We start from the raw sequence: 21669 nt of genomic DNA on the forward strand, positions 1-21669 counted from the left end.
ATTTATATACCGCCCTTCAGGACAACTTAATGCCCACTCAGAGTGGTTTACAAAGAAGAGTTATATTTGGCGAGACAAGCCTGGAGGAAGCCATGCCTCAACAGCCGTGGCAGCATTTCAGAGATTTGCTTTGGGCCCTGAGTGCCAAACAAAATGGCTGGTGTGCCACTGTCAATACGCGCTGGGGGGTTGTTTACCCCGGCCTTACCGGGTTTCCCAATTCTGCCTTGGCAAATGCTGGGGAGGGCAAAGTTTGGGGAGGATGTGACGTAGCTTCAGAGTGACACTCTAGGGTACCTCTCCAAGGAGACTAGGAGCCAAGCTACAAGTGATGCCTGACACAGGTTGGACACTTGTCAGCTTCCCTCAAGTTTTGATGGGAAATGTACGCGTCCTGGTCTTACAGCTTGGCTCTCCATTTAATTGAAGTTTACAGAAACCCCTTCCCAGCAGAGGGGAAGGGGGTTGCCCAGCAAGAGCCCGATGCCTGCACTCCCCTCCCGACCACATGTTCTCCCTCCCATAGACTGCCGCTCTGTAAACTTCAATTAAATGGAGAGCCAAGCTGCAAGACCAGGATGCCTACATTTCCCATCAAAACTTGAGGGAAGCTGACCAGTGTCCAACCTGTGTCATTCATCACTTGTAGCTTGGCTCTAGGAGAAATTCCTAGAGCATCACTATGTGTAGCCCATTTTTTGTCTCACTCCTCAGTTCCTCAGGGGAGGGAAATTGGGCCGGTAGTTCCCTACCCCAGTGGGCAAATGGGAGGCCCACGCTTTACACTTAAATTAGCCTAGGAGCTTCTCCATCCAAGGCCAGACAAACTAAAGAAATCAATTCAAGTTGAGTCATGTCATCTCATCTCCAAGCTATTTTGGCCTTACTATTTAGAGCATCTCTAAACAACATCCAATCCGCCTATTCTAACCACTAGTTCTTGCTTTCTGTAGTTATGAAATGCTCATTGAGTGCACAATTCTGTCTTTACTCTGCAGTCTATGAGCTCTGGGGAAGGGTGAAGGAAAAAAATATGTAACCAAAACTTGCCAACATTTGAGAGCTATGAATAGACACCCAGTGAGGGGGAAGGGGGGGGGGGAGAGAGTCAAACAAGGAGGGGGGAAGAAGGGAGTGAAGCTCTGCTGAAATTTATTTTAAAAAATAGGAGAAATGTTTGGAAAAGCACATCAACAATATGGTAATTTTGCTAAAAATACAGGGAAGATTGGTAGGGAAATGGAACAGCACGTTACTGTGGACCAGCTGTCAAGGAGGGGGGGGGAGTAGAAAATGAACGTTATCTCCTCAAAACAGCTTCCTACACGATCTTTTGGGAGGATAGCAATCAAATCATCAGCTACGTATTAGTAGTAATTACATAGCACAACCTAGGAACTCAGAATTGATTGTTACTTGTTTGGAGTTACACTGAATGATGTGTTATACTGCAACAGTAGGCTGCATCCTAACATTTATTTTTGCCATATTCGTGCATTTTTATTCATTTTAGCAGAATCTGTAGCATGCCATTCTCCATTAAGTCTCAACACATGTAACAGTATTTCTTGACTCATTCTTCCTCGCAGCCCATTCATACTGTACCACTAACCCAGTCGAACCATCGGGCTGAAAGCAAATGACTAGACCATCTGGTAATTTCACAGCTGCACTAGGATTAGAACTCAAGGCCAGCGTTGAAAAGCATTTTTTATGAATCACACTGCCTCCAATCTAACGCAAAGGCAAATACAAAGGGCAACACTGTGTGGTAACAAGAGTATGTGACAAACAACCCACAACAGTAAGGTCTACAGACCAACACAATGTAATTACTTAGGCAAACACACTATTGTGGCAAAAGTTGCCAAAAACCTTTATATAAAGTTTCATTTTTATGAGGCTGATAATGCCAACTCCTTTGGTATCGCAATTCAACACAAAAAGTATGCACAAACCAATAAGCCAAACCTCCCCCAAGGTATGCAGTCCCAATAGAGCCTCTCAATAAGTGAAAATTATATTGATGTATTGTCGAAGGCTTTCACGGACGGAGAACGATGGTTGTGGTTTTTCCGGGCTGTATTGCCGTGGTCTTGGCATTGTAGTTCCTGACGTTTCGCCAGCAGCTGTGGCTGGCATCTTCAGAGGTGTAGCACCAAAAGACAGAGATCTCTCAGTGTCACAGTGTGGAAAAGATGTTGGCAGGTCATTTGTATCTACTCAGGAGGGGTGGGGTTGAGCTGAGTCCTCCTGTAAGAGTTTCCCAGGGTGTGGAATGCTAATGGCGGGAGGCTTCACTGTATCCTGAGGAGGTTCTTTTGCATATGCATTGGTACTTGATGTGCTAATCTTCTCTGCAGGGCTATTGTCGAGTATAGAGTGTTTTGTTAGCCTGGTGTTTTTCAGAACTGGAAACCATGCTCTGTTCATTCTTAAAGTTTCTTCTTTCCTGTTGAAGTTTTGCTTATGCTTGTGAATTTCAATGGCTTCCCTGTGCAGTCTGACAAAGTAGTTGGAAGTGTTGTCCAGTATTTTGGTGTCCTGGAATAAGATACTGTGCCCTGTTTGAGTTAGGCTATGTTCAGCCACTGCTGATTTTTCAGGTTGTCCAAGTCTGCAGTGTCTTTCATGTTCTTTTATTCTTGTCTGGATGCTACGCTTTGTGGTCCCGATGTAAACTTGTCCACAGCTGCAGGGTATACGGTATACTCCTGCAGAGGTGAGGGGGTCTCTACTGTCTTTTGCTGAACGTAGCATCTGTTGTATTTTTCGGGTAGGTCTGAATACTGCTTGAAGGTTTTGCTTTTTCACAAGCTTTCCCATCTGATCAGTAATTCCTTTGATATATGGCAAAAACACTTTTCCTGTAGGAAAAGTGGACAAGGAAAATTATATTCCTTGTTTCTTGACTGCAGCGGTCTCTGACAAACACGTTCCAATGACCAGATCCCGACCGGAAGAATCCGCAGCTGGGATGCCAAACCCGTAGGGAGGAAGGAGGGCTACCACACGTTCAACAGGGCTCAAGCTGAACTCCTGTTTCGGGATTTCTTTTTCAAGGGCGCAGAATATTGGTGGTTTTGCAGTTCCGAGATGCTTCACTCACTCTTCTATCTCCATATGGAAACCAGATATCAGAAATCCCAGAAATTAATTACATTGTGTTGGTCTGTAGACCTTACTGTTGTGGATTGTTTGTCATATTCAATCTAAAGCAGCTTTATGGGACATGGGACTAGGGCTGCCAGGTGCCCATGTGGGAGCGGAGGATTACCTGCTCCCAGCCTCTGTTCCTCGCTGCCACTCACCTGGCTGACGGGGAGGGAGGCCCGAGGAACGGGCCCAGGAGGCAAAAAACCTCCCAGGCCAATGTGCAGCAGGTACACTCCTGCTGGTCAGGATGATGTAGCTTCCTTAAGTGACATCTTCATGCCCAGCAGAGGGAATGCTCTGTGAAGGGCAGGAGCATGCCTGACACCAGGCGCAATGATGTCACTTAAGGAAGTAACGTCCTTGCGTCCTGCTGGGAGTGCATGCACAAGATGATTAAGGTAAGTATCAGTGTTCCCCCCGCCAGGAGGGTCAGGGGACTTGGCAACCCTACCATGGACCCACCAAGCAACATGCACATGACAGGATGTCATATGACCCTGGCACAAAGAAAAGGATGAGACAGCATAAGGAGCTTAATATTAGGAAGGGGAGCTCCACATTGCAAGCACATGGCAGTAGGGGCCAGGCCGCAGGGGGAGGAACAAGGAATAGCTTTAGTGTATGTGTGTGTGTGGGGGGGGGTGCATGTGTCTAAACCTGGCTGTACTAAAAAAAAAAGTCCAAGAAACCAGGTTCGAATCCCCAGTCTGCCGTGCGAGCTTACTGGGTGACTTTGGACCATTTGCTTGACATGGCCTCAGGAGGAAAAGGGGGAGGGTAGGCTTGGCATCACACATCACTTCCAATGTGAAACTGGAAGCGATATCAGCGTGACACTCTAGGATTCACCCCAAGGTTGTCACCCTGATACAATGATTCATCCTAGAGTGCTGCCCCAACACAATAACATCACTTTCTGTTTCACACATTGGCATAATGCTGAATTGCTTCCGTGCTCCGCAGCAGCCCTGATCTGGGCCAAAACGGGCCCGATCCCAGTGGCTGCTGCGCATGGGAGTGCGCAGTGCCGCGGGGGTGCCAGCTAGGAATTGCAACCCCATTGCCTACGTGTGTGCACGAGCTTTTCTGGACCGTTCTGCTTAAATATCCTGCATGAAACATCCCAGCTTCCTAAGTACACTGCCTTGGATTAAAATACAAGATCCACCCCATAAATTCTGCACACTTGAGGGAAAGAAACAGCTCATTATCCAACTTTAGACTTAAGATATGCTTAAAGGCACTGATTTAAATAGGCTTAAGCATTCTTCTATCTTGGAGTACGGCCAGAATGTGGGTACAAAGTGACCCTGTGCCACACTGCAAATTAAGAAAGAGGGGACAGATTTTCTTGCTTTCAGAAACAAATGTAATCACCATTTGGTCACGCGGCCAGTTCTTTTGGAATGTGTGCCAAAGGCATGACTCAGAAAAAAATACAGCACAAAATGTTTTAAAAATTAAGTACCAGAAAATATTTACATTTATTTATTTAAGGACTGAGAAGCTGCCTTTTTTTTCCAGTAAGAAACTCAAAAGACTCACAATGATCCATTAAAATATATATCCTCACTCAGCTCGATTAAAACTTCCACAAGGAGATGCTAGGCTAGTATCCATCCTTGCTTCCCACAGCCAGCTTCTTCCAGAACCTTCAAGTGGAGTGTGAGGGCAAGAACCCTTCCCCGCTCTTTGCCCCACCCCAAACAGCAACACAACTGCTGACATCACATCCTGTCCACGATTTTCATCAAGTCAGAAACATCCGTGGAAATAAACAGGAAATTTCACACACGCCTAAGGAATGTGATCTGTTTGTGTGTGTGTTTACTGAATTTTATTAATACTAGTTTAAATGTTGATTTAAATTTAAATTGTTTCAAAATGTTGTTTTAAATTGTTTCAAAGTTTTTTTAATTCTTGCCACCTCAGGGACACTATTTTGGGTAGAAAGAAGGCATACTGATGTTTTAAATAAACATAATCCTAGCTTGACCTAGAATTAAGGGACAAGGAATGGACAGCGGGACTGTGCAATTCCTCCTGATGTGCAAGTCCCTCTCTCTGCCCTTCATTCTGGTTTCTTGTAACGTATTGCCAGTTTTAATCATGGTTAGGAAAACGGAGGAAAAAGCTTGAAAGTGCTTAGGGAGGACAGATGGAAAAATTCACAACCAAGAGGAAAGGACTGTGGGAAAGGAAGCTAGGTACAATCCTAAATCCCTTTATCAAACACAATGGTCTTACTGAGGCCTGGAGGAGATGGGGTATTTAACACCTGACCACCACACAGGCTCACAGCAGCTGCCAAAGTGCCAGAGGGGCATGATTTGGAAAAGGGCCACAGTGTGGAAAGGAGGAGACACTTCAGCCTTCCCCTATACCATTTTCCTGACCTATCTGGGCAAATAATATCCTCCCTGTGTCATTTCACACCAGGAAAACTGATAAATAAATTGTTATGTAGGCCCAAGAAACCTAATTAAAGGATTCCATGTATGGGCCGTCAGCAGAGTCTATCGTTTGGAATAGGAAGCGTGATTATAGGCGGTTGTGAACTCATTCTGCTGGCCGATGTGTGTGCAGGAGAGAAAATAAATCATACACTTGCTTTATATTTAGAAATGAAATAAGAGTTCTTTATTGTAGGAACTCCATACTCTGACAGAAAAGGAGAAGAGACAGATCCTAATTACCTATCTAGTCTAAAGATGGACATGGATGCTAGGACAAGTCCTGCATCCATGCTGCCAAGATGGAGGGAGAAGGAGGAGAGAGATGTTGCCCGGAACAATGCCAGGAAGAGAAGAGGTAAGAGGGAGAAAGTCAAGAGGAGGAAATCCTGGGAATAGCAATCTACATATCAAAGGACAGTCAGAGCAGTAAACAGAGTGCCCTGACCTCTCTTTCTAACTCTTTGGTTTGTCCCCCTCTGAAACCAGAGGAAAGGAACAGCACTGAATTCTCCTCTTCCAACAAAAACAACTGAACTAGGGCCAAGTCATGCATTAACCAAAATGTGCAAAACGGAAATGTTCAGGAGGGAATTCTTAATGGAATTGATCTGCAGTGGGACAGAAGGGTTCAGAAAGGTGCCTTCATAGGGGAATGAGGAGCAGATCCCATATTGCTTCGTACCTTTGTAATCCCACATTCTGCATTGCTTGTGCTATGCCAGCCTGGGCAGCTGGCTGTTGAGATTGTCATTTAACTTCGTATTCCTTACCCTATTGCATTCTTCATTTGCATTGCTTATGGTATATCTTATACTCAGGCTTGCCATTTGCACACCCCCAGATCCCCCACCCCCAGCTCCCACTGCCTGCCAGCACTCCAATAAGAGAGGGGGAAATAAAAATCATTGGACTTCAACATTACATCATAAATCACCCTGTTCTAGGAATCACTGGAAACCAGGGCTTTTTTTCTGGGAAAAGAGTGGCGCAGAGGGCAATCTCAACTCCCCTCTGTCTGGAGATCAGGGGGCGGGGCCACCAGCCATGTGACCATCTTCAAGAGGTTCCGGAACTCCGTTCCACCGCGTTCCAGCTGAAAAAAAGCCCTGCTGGAAACCCTATGAAATCCTTCCACATACACATACCCTGACTCCCGCTGGCTGGCAATCCTATGTTCACATTTTTCATCTGAACAGGGTCTCTTGCAGGTGCCATTCTGCACATGGGCAAAATCAACAGCAGCCCGTACAAAGGCTTTCTCTGTGGTGGCCCCTATCCTCTGGAACGGCCTGCTGGAGGAGGTCAGGAGAGCCCCCACTTGCCTGGCTTTACACAAACGATGCAAAACCCAATTATTCAAAATGGCTTTTTACTCAGATAGGAGGGAAGTATTGTAGGGAGGGGATCTCAGATGCTTCGCTAATGAGTTAGGGACCACAGACTTCACCCCTATGTTGCCTTACCTACTATTGCTTTAAATATGTACTCCTATATACTACCTGTGCTTCATGTTGTCTAATGTCAGTCCTAGACTTGATTATGTTCTGTTTCAGCAATTCTTCAACTCTGTATTGGATCCTTACTAATGCTATGTCTTCGTAAAATCCTATGACATTGTTTATGGAAATGTCCTTGATACTGACTGTACTAATCTCACACTATGTAATCTGCCTTGAGTCTCGGTGAGAAAGTCGGACTATAAATGACATAAATAAATAAATAAATAAATATTGTTGCTCACATTATCAGTTTTGTACTCTTACACCTATTACATTGTTCATTTGATATCCTATACTTTATTATTACCTTTTTCTCCCTCCATCTGTACTCTGTAATCTGCATGTAATCATGTCTCGTTTGGGATTTAACAATGTCTGCACTGGCTTCAAGCCAATCATGGCCAATCACAGCCTTGGTCCGGCATCCCTACGGGACCGCCTCCCTCCCCATGCTCCTTCATAGCAGCTTCGCTCTTGCAAACAGGGTCTCTTGCAGGTGTCAGCCTGCACATGGGTGAAATCAACAGCAGCCCATACACGGGCTTTCTCTGTGGTGGCCCCTACCCTGTGGAACAGCCTGCCTGAGGTCAGGAAAGCCCCCACTCTCCTGGCTTTCTGCAAACGACGCAAAACTGTATTATTCAAGAAGGCTTTTTTACTCGGATAGGAGGGCTGTATTGTAGGGAGGGGATCTCAGATGATCCGCTAATGAGTTAGGACTTAGGAACCACAGACCCTACCACTATGCTAGATAGACAGGTTCTTTATTACAGCACTTAGCCAATACCTTACCACTATGCTGTATTCGTTTCCTACCAATGCTATGTCTTTGTGAACTTGTATCTATTTACTCTATGGCATTGTTTATGGAAATGTTCCTGATATTGACTGTACTAATCTCACACTGTGTAATCTGCCTTGAGTCTCGGTGAGAAAGGCGGACTATAAATGACATTAAATAAATAAATAAAATAAAGTTGTGCGCTGCCATATTCCTCCCATGTTCACGACGACAATTCCCCACAGCTGCAAGCAAGCTTCCTCCAAGTGGCAGACCATTCAGGTGCCGAAGGTGAGTGGCCGAGGGACTCCTCTTTAGCTTGCACAGCAGAGTTCCTAGGATGGCACGGAACAAGTTGCACAGTACTTTGTGACAATTAGCCTTTCAGTGGAAGAAATGCCAAAATGGCTACTTTCAAACACTCTTGTCATTCTGTTTTAATGACTACAGACATATACTGGGATGAGCATGCAATCCCCTCTAAGAAAACAGGCAGAAACTTTACCTACTGTTCTCTTGGTTTCTTGCAACCAGCTTTAGCTGATTGCAAGATGTGTGCCTCCTGCACTGGGCATGAGATAGCTCATGCACCAAGGCAGTTCCCTCCTATGCCACTAGCCCTGATCCTTGGGGAAAATTGGGATCCTCCAAGGTACAACATGCCTAACGGTGTCCTGATTCCCGCCATTCAACCACCTTGGCTAACATATGTTTGTTTGCAACACAATTTGCTCTTCGCTAATTAAGTGTTGCAAGCTGTATAAGGATCGTTAGGAACAATTTAATTAAGCCACCAACAAAGAAAATTGCTTTTAAAAAATTTACATAACACCCCCTTAAAATGTTCTGGGTAAACAAGCTTTCCGTATTAAAATAACTTTAGCAGAAGTGATTTAAAAATTATTCACTTAAGCAGGTGCATTATGGAAAGCTAAAGCTGTTGCTTCAGGTAAGCTGAAAAATTTCAGACGTGCACCAGGTAAAGGAGCTGGAACATATGTGGAGACTTCTCAAAACGGCATCTAAAACACGCACTGTTTTTAGCTATCGTTATTTATAAAGTAAGCACCTAAAATCACCAGGTACTATTTAGAAAAAGGAACAAATCCTCCCCACTGGTTTATAATCAAGAAAGTACAGACAATGCACATTAAACCAGAAGAGACACCAAAAAAACTAAGGTTAACTAGCAACTTCCATGATTTACTCCAAATTACTAACAGCCAGTTTTCATTTTCCCTGACTTGGATGGTCCAGGCTAACTAGATCTCATCAGATCTCCTAAGTTAAGGAGGGTCAGCCCTCCATTTGGACGGGAGACCACCAAGGAAGTCAAGGCTACAAAACTCTCAGAGGTTCCCAACCTTGTCAACCTGTGGGGACTCTTGGACTTTTAAAGACATATAGTAGGCAACACAACAAAATGGATGACATGGGAGGGGCAAGGCCAATCACAAAATGGATGAGATGGGGGCTCAATCCGATGACAGATTACTGAGAAGCCGCAGAAAATGTTAGGAGATCTTAAAGTAAGCATCTATTTCTATTATGATAAAAGCAGCGACTTCAGGATGGCTTCTCCCAGAAGTAAAACCATAGAGTTTCTGGTGATTCCTAGAGCAGTGTAATGTCTCTTCCAGGTTTTACCTGGAAGTGACATAACGTCATCATGCCGATGGTGATACTGTAATTTAATTTTAGCTTCATGGCAGAGTGGGGATTTGAACACAGATCTCCCCAATCTAATTCCAGCTCTCCAATCACTGAGTCACGCTTGTAAAGGTACTGGAAAAATCTTTGGTTTTGAGATGTCCTGTTCCCTCAAAAAGTGCACCTGTGGGAGTCCTTGAATAGAAGGACAATCAAATGAAGGCACTACCAATTATATGTTCAAATTGCACTGCAGTCATAAAACAGTTTATTAGATAAAACAAGGAAGCACATCCGATACCAATAAAATATTCAATTTCAATAAAATTTATTTTACTCATCCGTTAAAGGCCCAATACACTAATGCCTGTGTACACCTAGTACTTAAAAATACAATGGCCAACACAGCGCGAAACAATACACACCAAATGCAAATCACAAAATGCTCCTTGATCAATTAAGCATCCTCTTTTGGGCCCTTCCAAATACTCAAATGCCATTTTTTTTCTTCCTAGTGCTATGAATTATTCTAGGGAGGGCCCAGGGTGGTGCAATGCCCTGCTCCCATACAAGACTACCAAAAAAAAAAACCCACAAAGATTTTCACTGGCATGTGTGCTATACCATGTTTCAGTTTGTGGCGTTTAAAAAACAAGCCAAGTTTTATTAAGCTTCTCTGCTGGGTCATACTGGAGCTGGGTGCATAGACACTGCAAAATAAAGGAGGTAGTGGGTAGGGCCATACCAGGAGCTCCTGCTCACAGCCTCACTGGCCTGTAACTACTCCGAGCGCTGACAGGAGAATTATTTTTAAAAATAAGATCAGCTACATTGCAATGTCATTCCCAGGTAAACTCCGGAAGTGATGTAGAGTAGCTCTAATCACCTGATGGCTTTATCATAGAGTTTCTGGAGATTCCTAGAGTTACCTTATGTTGCTTCCGGATTTTACCCAGAAGTAACACTGCAAGGAGCCGATGTTGCTTCCCCCCATTTCCCTGTCCCCAATCTTTCTGCCAGTTCCCGGCCTGGCCTGGTTATCCTAGCGGTGGGGAAGAGAACACATGAAAGAAAAGGATCCATAATTCAGTAAAGGATTGAGGCAGGGGCTCTGGTTCACTGGTAGAAGCCCTGCTTTAAATGCTGAAGGTCCATAGCATCTTCAGCTGCAATACTTCTCAGCAGGGCTTTTTTATGGGAAAAGAGGTGGTGGAAATCAGTGATGGAACTCAGGACCGCACAGTGACATCACTTTGGGTCAGCTGGAACAAGGGGGGAGTTTTTTGAAGTTTAAATCGCCCTCGGCGAAACTGGTCACATAGCCGGTGGCCCCGCCCCCTGATCTCCAGGCAGAGGGGAGTTTAGATTGCCCTCCACATCATATGGTGCGGAGGGCGATCTAAACTCTGGAGATCAGGGGGCGAGGCCACCGGCCATGTGACCATTTTCAAGAGGTGCCGGAACTCCGTTCCACCGCGTTCCTGCTGAAAAAAAAGCCCTGCTTCTCAGGTCACAGACACTGAGAAAGTCCTTCCTCTTCCTGAAAAGTTGACTGTGCTGGGCTACCTGTGCGAACGGGAGGATGCACTAAGACAGTTTCATAGGTGGGTACTTGGAGCCATTTGCTCCTTTCTTTGTTCTAAAGGATTGTCCGTATTCTCCCTCACTAAGTAGGACAGCATGGGAGAGATCAGCATCTAATTTTTTTAAAAAAAGAATAATAATATAACACTGAACAGAGTTCATTAATCAATGCCAGCATTACGCTCCACCGATCATCACCCCCTGGTTGTCCACTCTCATAGGGTTGCTTGCCTGATATCTCCTAGAACTTCTTCCTTTTTGACAATGGCACCCGCTTTACGGAACGGGCTCCTCAGGAGCCAAAGCTGAGGGGGTTTGTTTAGAAAGCGCTGCAGGGCTGGGCTCTATGACAGTGTATTTTGTGAGACGTTTTGTTATGAATGATGAATTTTGTATTAATGGTTTTCATGGAGCAATGTATACTTATTTATTTACAGAATTTATATCTCACCTTTCTGTCCAATCGTGGCTAACAATTAGAAAAAAGCATTTACAAAAGAGTATCATAAAACCAGAACTGAAATACATATATAAAACAAAAGAGAGCAATTAAAACATAAAGAAGGAAAGTGAGATCATTGAGGGGACACCTGCATCAGCAAATGCCAGATTTTCTGGGCAGTGCCCAGGGAACAGTGGCATTTCCGGGCATTGTGACATCATGTTCAGGTGGCGCCCTAGGAACTTGCGCGATCTCTATGGTCCATACCATAGAGACTGGGAGAAACTCCTAGAGCAGCATGGATGATATGACATCACTTCCAGGTGAAGGGGAGATGTTTGTGTCATCACTTCTGGGTGATAGAACCATAGAGGTTAGAGGAAATTCCCAGAACATTGTTATCAACCCCCATCCCCTCCAATTCTATCTCTCAATGCTCAAATGATAGAGAACAGGGGGAGAAAGACTGCCAGCTGCCACAGAGCAAATGGTAAGCCTAACCAGACAAGCAAAAGTCTTCACCCATTGGCAGAACAAAGCGATTGAAGGAGACAGATTACTATCCTAGGGGAGGGAGTTCCAAAATTCAGCACCAAGGCCCTGTCGCATGTTGCTACCCATCTAGCAGCAAACAGAAAGGTGGGGTATACATTTTTCATAATTAAATAAATGGGAGAATGAGGGCCAAGCTACAAGTGACGAATGATACTTGAACGGCAAGTGCATTTCTCCCTGTTCACTTGCCCTCCACTCAATCCACTTGCCATTCAAGTGTCATTCGTCACTTGTAGCTTGGCCCTGAGAGAGTTGAGTTACCACCCAAAGGGAGTAAGAAAAAAGAAAAAGAGCAGAGACTGCAAGGAAAAAAAAGGAGTGGTTGGAGAGGCTCAAAGAAAAAGGTCACAGATTTCCATCCGTCTGTAAAAGATAAAACTAGGAAGCTGTGATTCCAAATCAGGGCCACATTTTAAACAAAACAAAACAACGGACACACACACCCCGTCCTTAAAAAATTAACAACAGCACAGGAAACTGCTCACCATTATTTAATCCAGCTCCCTAACTTAAAAGCGGGAGACGCTCATATTTCAGCAATGACATGAAAAGGGCCGGCTGGGACTTGGATGGCTTTTGCCTTTTTTCATTTTCCCAATATTAATTTAGGTGAATTACCCATATTCACATTTCCTGTGCTCATTTAATAGCCATTTCCTTGTATATTACTCTTGGATGTTTCTCGTCATAGTAGCCACTGCCAGCGCATGAGAAATTAAATTTTTCTTTATGTAATTTGTGTCAGATACCAGTCATTCTTTCATTCTGCCACCACATAAAGCATGTTACAGGGGGGGAGTGGCGGGGGTTATCCACATTTTCTAAGGAACCAAAAGGTGGGGAAACGCCAGCCTGGATTTTACATCTACATTCGAAATAAACTGGTTTAGGAGGGCAGAGAGAGCTGGTGGTTCTTTCTTTGCAGAAGAGCATTTTAAAGAGCCAAGGGGGTGGTTTAGATTCCAGAAGGAACAAATAAGCATATCTGCACAAGCTTGTGAGGCTGGTGGTCAGTTAAAGTGTTAAGAGTCCAGAGAATCAGGGCCAAGCTACAAGTGACGAATGGCACTTGAACGGCAAGTGAACAGACTCACGTGCATTCCTCCCTGTTCACTTGCACTCCACTTGCCCTCCACTCGATCACATGTATTCCTCCCTGTTCACTTGCACTTCACTTGCCCTCCACCCGATCACATGTATTCCTCCCTGTTCACTTGCACTCCACCAGATCACATGTATTCCTCCCTGTTCGCTTGCACTCCACTCGATCACGTGTATTCCTCCCTGTTCACTTGCGCTCCATCAAAAGTGAACAGGGAAGAAGACACGTGAGTCTGTTCACTTGCCGTTCAAGTGCCATTCGTCACTTATAGCTTGGCCCTAAGACTGGTATAACAGTTCTGTTCCCTGAGCTCTAGTAACTTGGCCAGCGAGATAAACCTTCCATTGCCCCATTAAAATAGAGGAGCTGGCAGATATAGTTTTATCATGCAGCAGTGGGGAGAGGCATAAAAGTGGGACTAGAGACTTCCTTCAAAATAATTACAACAGTACAACAGTGCTGTGCCCTCTCCTGCCACCATGCTTCTGTGGTCTTTGTGCTTCTATGTGGTTGCCTCTCTCTTGTACGAGCTCCCTGGCACTCCCAGGCCCATTTCTGTGCTCTTGGTCATTCTCTTTTATTTTGTATAGTATCTGTATGTTGAAACGTGCATGTGTGCCAACTCTGCCTTGGCAGACCAACATTTTGTCTTCTGCCCAACGTGTACAAATCTTGTTTTCTTTGTGAATAAAGAGACTTTGATGCCTTCCTTCCCCATCCAGAAATCAGAACAAATATACTCCATATTTGATTTTCTGCTCTAGGTTTTTAATTTTGCGCCTGATAGAACTCTTACTTGTAGGTTTCAGTATGTAGGCTCCGCCCGCCGAACCTGATCTTGGCTGTTTCCACACTACTCACCTTAATCTGGAACGCTGTGGAACATCGCAAAAAAACCCTGCAGAAGACGGCACACAAAACTTGCGTGAGAAGACGCTATCTTCCGTGGTTTTTTCGTGACATCCCACAGCGTTCCGGATGAATGTGAGTAGTGTGGAAACGGCCCTTGTCAGATCTCAGAAGCTAAGCAAGGTCAGCCTTGGTGAGTAATTGGATGGGAGACCTCCAACGAAGACTAGGGTTGCAAAGGCAGGCAATGGCAAACCACTTCTGATAGCCTCTTGCCATGAAAATCCCACTAGGGGTCGCCATAAGTCAACTCTGACTTGAGGGCACCCCTCCCACACACACACACACACTAGACTACAGCACCTTGCTGTAGATATTACAGAAAATGGCCATTTTAGTTCCTCTTTTTCCAGCAGGGGTGTTGAATTTTTAAAACATTCTCTGTAGAAATGTTTTGACACTTATTTTGTCCCAGTTTTGTTTGTTTGTTTCAAATGCTGTTCATTATACAAAAAATCAATTACTTTAAGAACTGCTTTTGTAAATACCTTTCATGAATATTTTAGTATTGATAATAAAAATTTTAAAATATGAAAGCTGAGAATTCGGAGAATGTTATATTCAGGGCTTTTTTCTGGGAAAAGAGGTGGTGGAACTCAGTGGGTTGCCAGCACAGGGGGCAACCCCTGGCAGGAGGTGGTGCCCCTGGTACCACATGTGCATGTGCAAAGTGCACACACGACTCCGGTACCGCGCAATGATGTCACTTTGGGTCAGCTGGAACAAGGGGAGGAGTTTTTAAAAATTTAAATCACCCTCAGTGAAAATGATCACATGCGCGGAGGGCAATCTAAACTCTCCTCTGTCTGGTGATCAGGGGGCCGGGCCACCAGCCATGTGACCATTTTCAAGAGGTGCCAGAACTCCATTCTACCGCATTCCGGCTGAAAAAAAACCCTGGTTATATTGATGTAACAATATTCAGTTGTGGGGGGCTGAAGGCTACTGCCAAGGGGCCAGGGCAGGGAAACCTGCCATGTGGGAGCCCCCGCTGCAGCAACAGGGAAACCATAGATGAATATAGAGCAGTTACTTTTGCTTTTTCCTTGCCTTGAGCCACCATTTCCTCCCCTTCCACCAAAATCCTTTTGAAAGTGGGAACTTCTAGATAACTAACATTTTAACAATCCATTGTAACAATACACTAATTCTCAGATTTCATTTTTTTAAAAGGTAAGTCTCTAGCACTTGTTGCTGCAGAGTTAAGGTAACGTGTAGAGACTTACTTTTTAAAAATGAAATTGGTGGATTAATACACTGTTGCAGTAGAGAGCTAGAATGCTATATCAATTCCTAATATTTTTAAACCTGAAAAAGCCCTTACTTATGGGGGGTGGGGCGTGGGAGACGGCCATGGGGAGAGAGACAAAGAAATTGATGCCTACATGGACAGCGCCGGTATAAGGAAGCCAAAGTGGAGTAAAACATCCACCTGAAAATAGCAAAGACATGAGAAAAGGGAGATTTTTTAAAAAAATAGGACATTTTATTGACGGTTCACCTATGCCAGCAGTCTTCTGCACGAAAGCCCTTCTTTATGCTGGAGTCACAGATTTTCCTTGGTTTTTACAATCTGGAGGCAGGATAGATCCTACCTGCAAAGTTGTAAATGCCGCCTCTGTCCTCCCTGGCCTACTACAGCAGCGTTCTGTAGCACATTCTGTAGCTGGTGTAGCAGAGTGGTTAAGTGGTTCAGCTGCAAATCAGCACTCTACTGGTTCGAACCCCACTACTGCCATGAGCTCAATAGGCGGCCTTGGGGAAGCCACTCCTCTCAGCCCCAGCTCCCCAGCTGTATTGTGGGGATGATAATAACACTAACTTGTTCATTGCTCTGGATGTGGCACTAATCTGTCTAGAAAAGCGGTAAATAAGTGCAGTTGTTTTTACCTCCCTGCAAAATCCAAGAGGTGACCATATCTCTCTCAGACTGTCCATTCAAGTCTCTTTATTCCCCCCCTTCATTCTGTGCTGTGTTATTCTGTAAAGCAACTGTCTAAAAATAGACGAAGCAAAAAATAAAACCACACATTTTCCAAGTCTGCGTTGTAGACTCTCCAACAGTAATGCTATTGAACTGAAAGCCTTAACAGCGAGGAAGCTTATAGAAATGAAGCAGACAAAAATGGCACTCCGTGCTTTGAAATACAAAGCAGGTTCTTCTAACTCAAGGCCAAACAGCATGTCACCATTGAACGCAAGGAACAGTGCTCTGAGCTCTCCCACATCCGCGTTAAAAAAAAAGGAGTTTCATGAAGAGGGAATTTAAGGTCAAACCAGAGCAACAGTAGGATGGGCATCCAGAGGAGTTAGCCGCGTTAGTCTGTAGTAGCAAAATAGAAAAGAGTCCAGTAACACCTTTAAGACTAACCAACTTTACTGTAGCATAAGCTTTCGAGAATCACAGCTCTCTTCGTCAGATGCATCTGACGAAGAGAGCTGTGATTCTCGAAAGCTTATGCTACAGTAAAGTTGGTTAGTCTTAAAGGTGCTACTGGACTCTTTTCTATTTTAGTAGGATATGCGTCTATGCATACATCGTCCTATTCATGAACAAACCAGGATGCTCCATTTTTAACCCAGAAACAAATATGGTAAGGGGAGGGGCACAAAAATCCTCTCTCCCTCTCTCCTTACACATTGCTGGGTTGCCTCTGTCTGCATGCAGAAGTATCAAATCATGATCAACTGTTATGAAAGGAAGATTTGGAAATCAGTAGGCTAGCCTTTTGGAGTGTCCACAAGACCAGAACGGTGAACCATCCCATGTGGAAACCGCCACAGATTCATCTGATTTCCACTTCCTGGGTGAAAAAGAATCCAGCATCTGCTACGACCCCATTATTGCAACAATTTTTTAAAATGCAGAATGCGCTTTTCCTAGCATTCAATAGCATAAGGCTAATAAATGGTATTTACAGGCAGTTATGCAGGATAAAACAAACTGCATGCAACAGTTTGTCCCAATGCTACCACTTTATTCACTGTGTAATCCGCCTTGGATCTCAGTGAGAAAGGTGGACTATCAGCAAGTTATTAGGAAAATGATGACCACGGTCCCTCACTTTCCCGCCCCATGTCACTGGCTGTAAGACAGCAAACAGCCAAGAGAGCTGAGCTATCCAGGGATGCATGCTCTATACGAATCCCAACTCTCCCTCTTTGTGGGATTCCCCCTTTTATCCCCCTAAACCTCAGCAAAAGGACAGAGATTCACCAATTTTACAAATACTGGTATCCAGGGTTTTTTTTCTGGGAAAAGAGGTGGTGGAACTCAGTGGTGGAACTCAAGACCGCACAATGACAACTGGAATAAGGGGGGAGTTTTTTAAAGTTTAAATTGCCCTGGGCGAAAATGGTCACATGGCCGGTGGCCCCACCCCCTGATCTCCAGACAGAGGGGAGTTTAGATTGCCCTACGCGCTGCTCTAAACTCCCCTCTGTCTGAAGATCAGGGGGCGGGGCCACCCATCATGTGACCATTTTCATGAGGTGCCGGAACTCCGTTCCACTGCATTCCCGCTGAAAAAAAGCCCTGCTGGTATCTATAAACCATCCTAAATACTGGATTCTGGCAGTATGATTGAAGATGGAAGAAAAGCAGGAGAGAAGTGAAAGGGAAGGGATGGGTCAAACCAAGGTCTAGAGGGGGGGTGGGAACCACAGAGATCAGGGCCCAGATGCCCACAACCCCAAACTCAGATTTGGTGTTACCTTCCCAGCTTAACAATAAAAAGCTGCTTTTCAGACCAAAGACAAGCCAAGGACTCTGGCTAGAAAGGGAACCACTGGTGATACCTGGAGCCTTACCTCTGTCCATTTCCCATTTACTTCTATAAATAAGACACAGAAAGGGTCGGATTTAGAAGTCACATCTCTGTCCAGAAGATTCTGACCACACACAGACAATTCCACTTTGCAGACGCAGTACTGGGGACCCATGGGCACAGAAGGGGCGGGGCTCATGGTGTACGCCATCGATTCAGGCAGCAGCAGCTCCCGACAATCTGCAAGAGACAAAAAAGGGAATTAAAAGGGAGAAGACGAACTAGGAAAGAATTTAAGAGATGCTTTCTTCCCAGGAAACAGCAGGGCATTTTGCCACAGGGTCGTTGTAATGGCCAAAAGCGTTAGCAGAGAAGCTACTGGATCTCAGTGCCTCTACAAGCTCATTCTTCAGCTTCTGCTAAGCGGTATCGTGGCACAATATAGGCCCATCTTATGGGGTGCTGCAAAGAGCACTGAATAATGGTCAGCTGTAAGGTTTGGCACCATAAGAACAAGCAAGGGGAGCTTAGAACTTGCATGCTCCCTCTTTGAGACACTCGTTAGTTAGTTCCTGGGTTCTGACAGGGTCTTGCTCAACTGGAGCACTTCTAGAACTTTAAGAACAGGTTAAGTGGCACTGCACCAAAATGACTGTCCAATGACAAAACTTTGGGAAGTCCAGAAAACAGCCATGCATCCTCCTATGATGAAAGCAGCCCAATGGTGGCTCCACGCAGACACCTCTTGGACTCTTCTGAAAGACTTTCTATAGAAAATTAAAGACTGGATGTTTGTCTTGCAGAAACTGACATGGGGAGGCAGGAAATATATATACCGGCAGGTGCCGTGGTGCTCATGGGCATGACATTGGGGAATAACGTGATAAACCACCTTTTCCCTCACTTGTTCTTAATACCCTTTACAAGGATCATGGGGGTTAAGTGGTCGGGATGCAAGTCAGCACTCTGCTGGTTTGACTCCCAGTATTGCCATGGGCTCAACAGGTGGATTTGGGTAAGCCTTTCCTCTCAGTCTCAGCTCCACAGCTGTATTATGGGGATAATAATAACATTAACTTTGTTCAGCATTCTGAGTGGGCACTAATCTGTCTAGAAGAGCAGTATATAAGCATACTATTATTATTATTGCTGCTGCTGTGACATCTAAATCCGACCACTGCAAAGGATACATTTTCAACACTTTAAGCTTAACTGCTATGCAAAGTTTTCACATATTACTCAGTAACAAAGTGTTTCCACTAAGTCTGCATTCAATAGCAGCAGGGCTCATTTCGAGGGGGAATGCGCAGGAACGCAGTTCCGGCAGTTCTCCAAAGAGGTCACATGTCAAGTGGCCCTGCCCACCTGACTTTCAGCCATTTGGGGCCCTTTTGGGCCTGGATTGGGGCCGAAACAGCCTGGATTGGATCAGTGCCAGATGGGGGAACCCTCCCCTGCCCAGCACTGACCCAACCTGGGCCGTTTTGGCCCCAAACCGGGCCCAAAAGAGCCCAAAATGGCCACATTCAGTCATTTAGGGCCCTTTTTTGCCATTTTGAGCCCAATTTCGGCCCTGAATAGCCAGGATTGGGTCCAAAACAGCCAAGATATGTTATGTCAGGGGGTGTGGCATATGCAAATCAGTTATGCTAATGATACACTTCTGGTGATGTAGAGGGGCGTGACATATGCTAATGTGCTATGCTAATGAGTTATGCTAATGAGTTCCTCCAGCTCTTTTTCTACGAAATGACCCCTGAATGGGAGGGACAACCAGTCTTGATTTTGTACAATATGCCTGTTTGCCAATATGTAAGTGGAAAGCACAGGGCTTTCTAAAAAAAAATGCACACCAGATAACGAACGACACGAAAGATCCCTAAACATTCTCATTGCTCTTCCAGAGAGTTGCTTTCCATCCTCTTGTTTTGAGGCTCTAACCACAACCAGAAGCAATGCAAGAAAAAGCAAGTGCCTTCGCCCGCCACAGCCAAGCAGGCTGCGTAGATTGTTCAGCCATCTGGACTGGCGGAAGAGACCAGAGGCGGTAGCCGCCCACCCTTCTGTACCAACAGAGATCTGATTTATATCTTCATCTCTGCAATAGAGGGACAGCTGGAAGAACCTTCACAGTACAGTTCACAGGGCAGCCACCCCCTCCAGCTTAAAACTTTAAGCATCATCTTTCCCCAAGTTCAGTGAACCATGCAGCCTTCCATATGGCTGAGCATTAAACCCAGATTTACAGTTTCTTCTTTGCAAAAGCATGAATGGCCAAGAGCACACACTCCCTAACTCTCTCTCTCACATACAGATGCTGCCAGCTGTGGTCTTCATCTTCTTAAAGGTCAGTGATTTATCCACGCTTCCTTCAAACCAACCACTCACCCATTCAGGCTCTCCCAGCTATTATTTTAAATCTTTTTGCCAACCAAGAGTTGTCATTCCAATGGCTCATGCGGGAGGAAAAGGTTTGAGACATGGAAGAACAAAAGAGAATGGTTAGCAGGGTTTTGGTTGTGAGAAAACAGCTTGCCCCAAAGGCACAACTCAGAGCCAAGCTACAAGAGACGAATTACACGCGGAGGAGCACGTGAAGAGAGTTGCAATGTTAGCCGGGAAGCTGAGTTTTAAAACCGATCGGGATGCTCTGTCAATTTCTCCTCTCTATAGAGCCAGCAAAGAAGATCACTGCTCAGAGAGTTTGCTAATTTCCTCTTTGCTTGGCACAGGCTCTGTCAGTTTCACCTCCCCTTCTAAGAGGCAAAGAGGAAATAACAAACCTTCTGAGCAGCTCTCTCTGGCTCTGTAGAGAGGGAAAATTGACAAAGCCTTCCGATCTCTTTTAAAACTCAGCTTCCCAGCAAACATTGAGACTCCCTTCACGTGCTCCTCCTCGTGTAATTTGCCTCTTGTAGCTTAGCTCTCAGAAATTCACACACATGGCAGCTGGCAAAGATAACTCTTTGTTGAGTCATGTGCAGTCTGTACATGTTCTCCCTTCCAAGCTTTCATTTTCTATTTATTTAAAAAACTTACAGACTCGTCTTTCTCCCAAAAAACTGAGATCCCAAGAGAGTTGAAATGATAAAACCAACATACTGAAAAATAACCATCAAATGGCCAGCAGCAACTATGAAAATTCTTACTTTTTTCTGTTATGTTATCAGCTGCACACACAAAAAAGCAATCTTAAGCTACTGGTGCATATGATTTATAAACATTATTTTATTACTAAAAAAACTCCCGGCTGGTAGGACACCAGGGGGAAAGAATCTTGCTCCACTTGTATATGCAATCACATCAACTTGCCATGAGCCAAGAGGAAAGGAGGGATATAAATATTTTAATAAATAAAATAGATATGTTTCTGCAATGTTTTATTCCCCCACCAAAAACACACAAACAGCTGCCATTATACACATGCAGAGCACAATATTGGTTTGTGAGTGTGTGTGTATAAAGAAACAAATCATGAAGAAGTATGAAAGCAACAGTTCTACTTCAAGCACACCTCCAGATAATTTGCAACTCTGGAGAGAAATTCAGACAAGTAATTGTAGTTAGAAGTAAACAAGAGGGCCCCTAAATGCATCTGAGAAATATGAAGGGTTCAGGAAACTCCAGGGCATTCCTGCCACAACCTCTCGGAGGCTAACTTGAAGAAAAGACCACACAGAGGATACACACAACACACACACACACCATGTTATTATAGATGCAGAGGAGTTAGCTGCGTTAGTCTGTAGTAGCAAAATCAAAAACAGT

At 44.7% G+C, this 21669-nt stretch overlaps 1 protein-coding gene across 1 annotated transcript in view; it reads right to left on the minus strand.

Annotated features, from left to right (window-relative positions):
- CPNE2 (copine 2) overlaps nt 1-21669 on the minus strand; it is a 148691-nt gene that overhangs the window by 93408 nt on the left and 33614 nt on the right. Inside the window, exon 2 of the mRNA XM_055000585.1 lies at nt 17945-18141. Within this exon, the coding sequence (XP_054856560.1) occupies nt 17945-18112 (168 nt within the window). The 5' untranslated portion in view covers nt 18113-18141. The remainder of the gene's footprint in view (nt 1-17944; nt 18142-21669) is intronic.

The sequence above is a fragment of the Eublepharis macularius genome, chromosome 16, assembly GCF_028583425.1.
Source record: "Eublepharis macularius isolate TG4126 chromosome 16, MPM_Emac_v1.0, whole genome shotgun sequence".
NCBI classification, from domain to species: domain Eukaryota; kingdom Metazoa; phylum Chordata; class Lepidosauria; order Squamata; family Eublepharidae; genus Eublepharis; species Eublepharis macularius.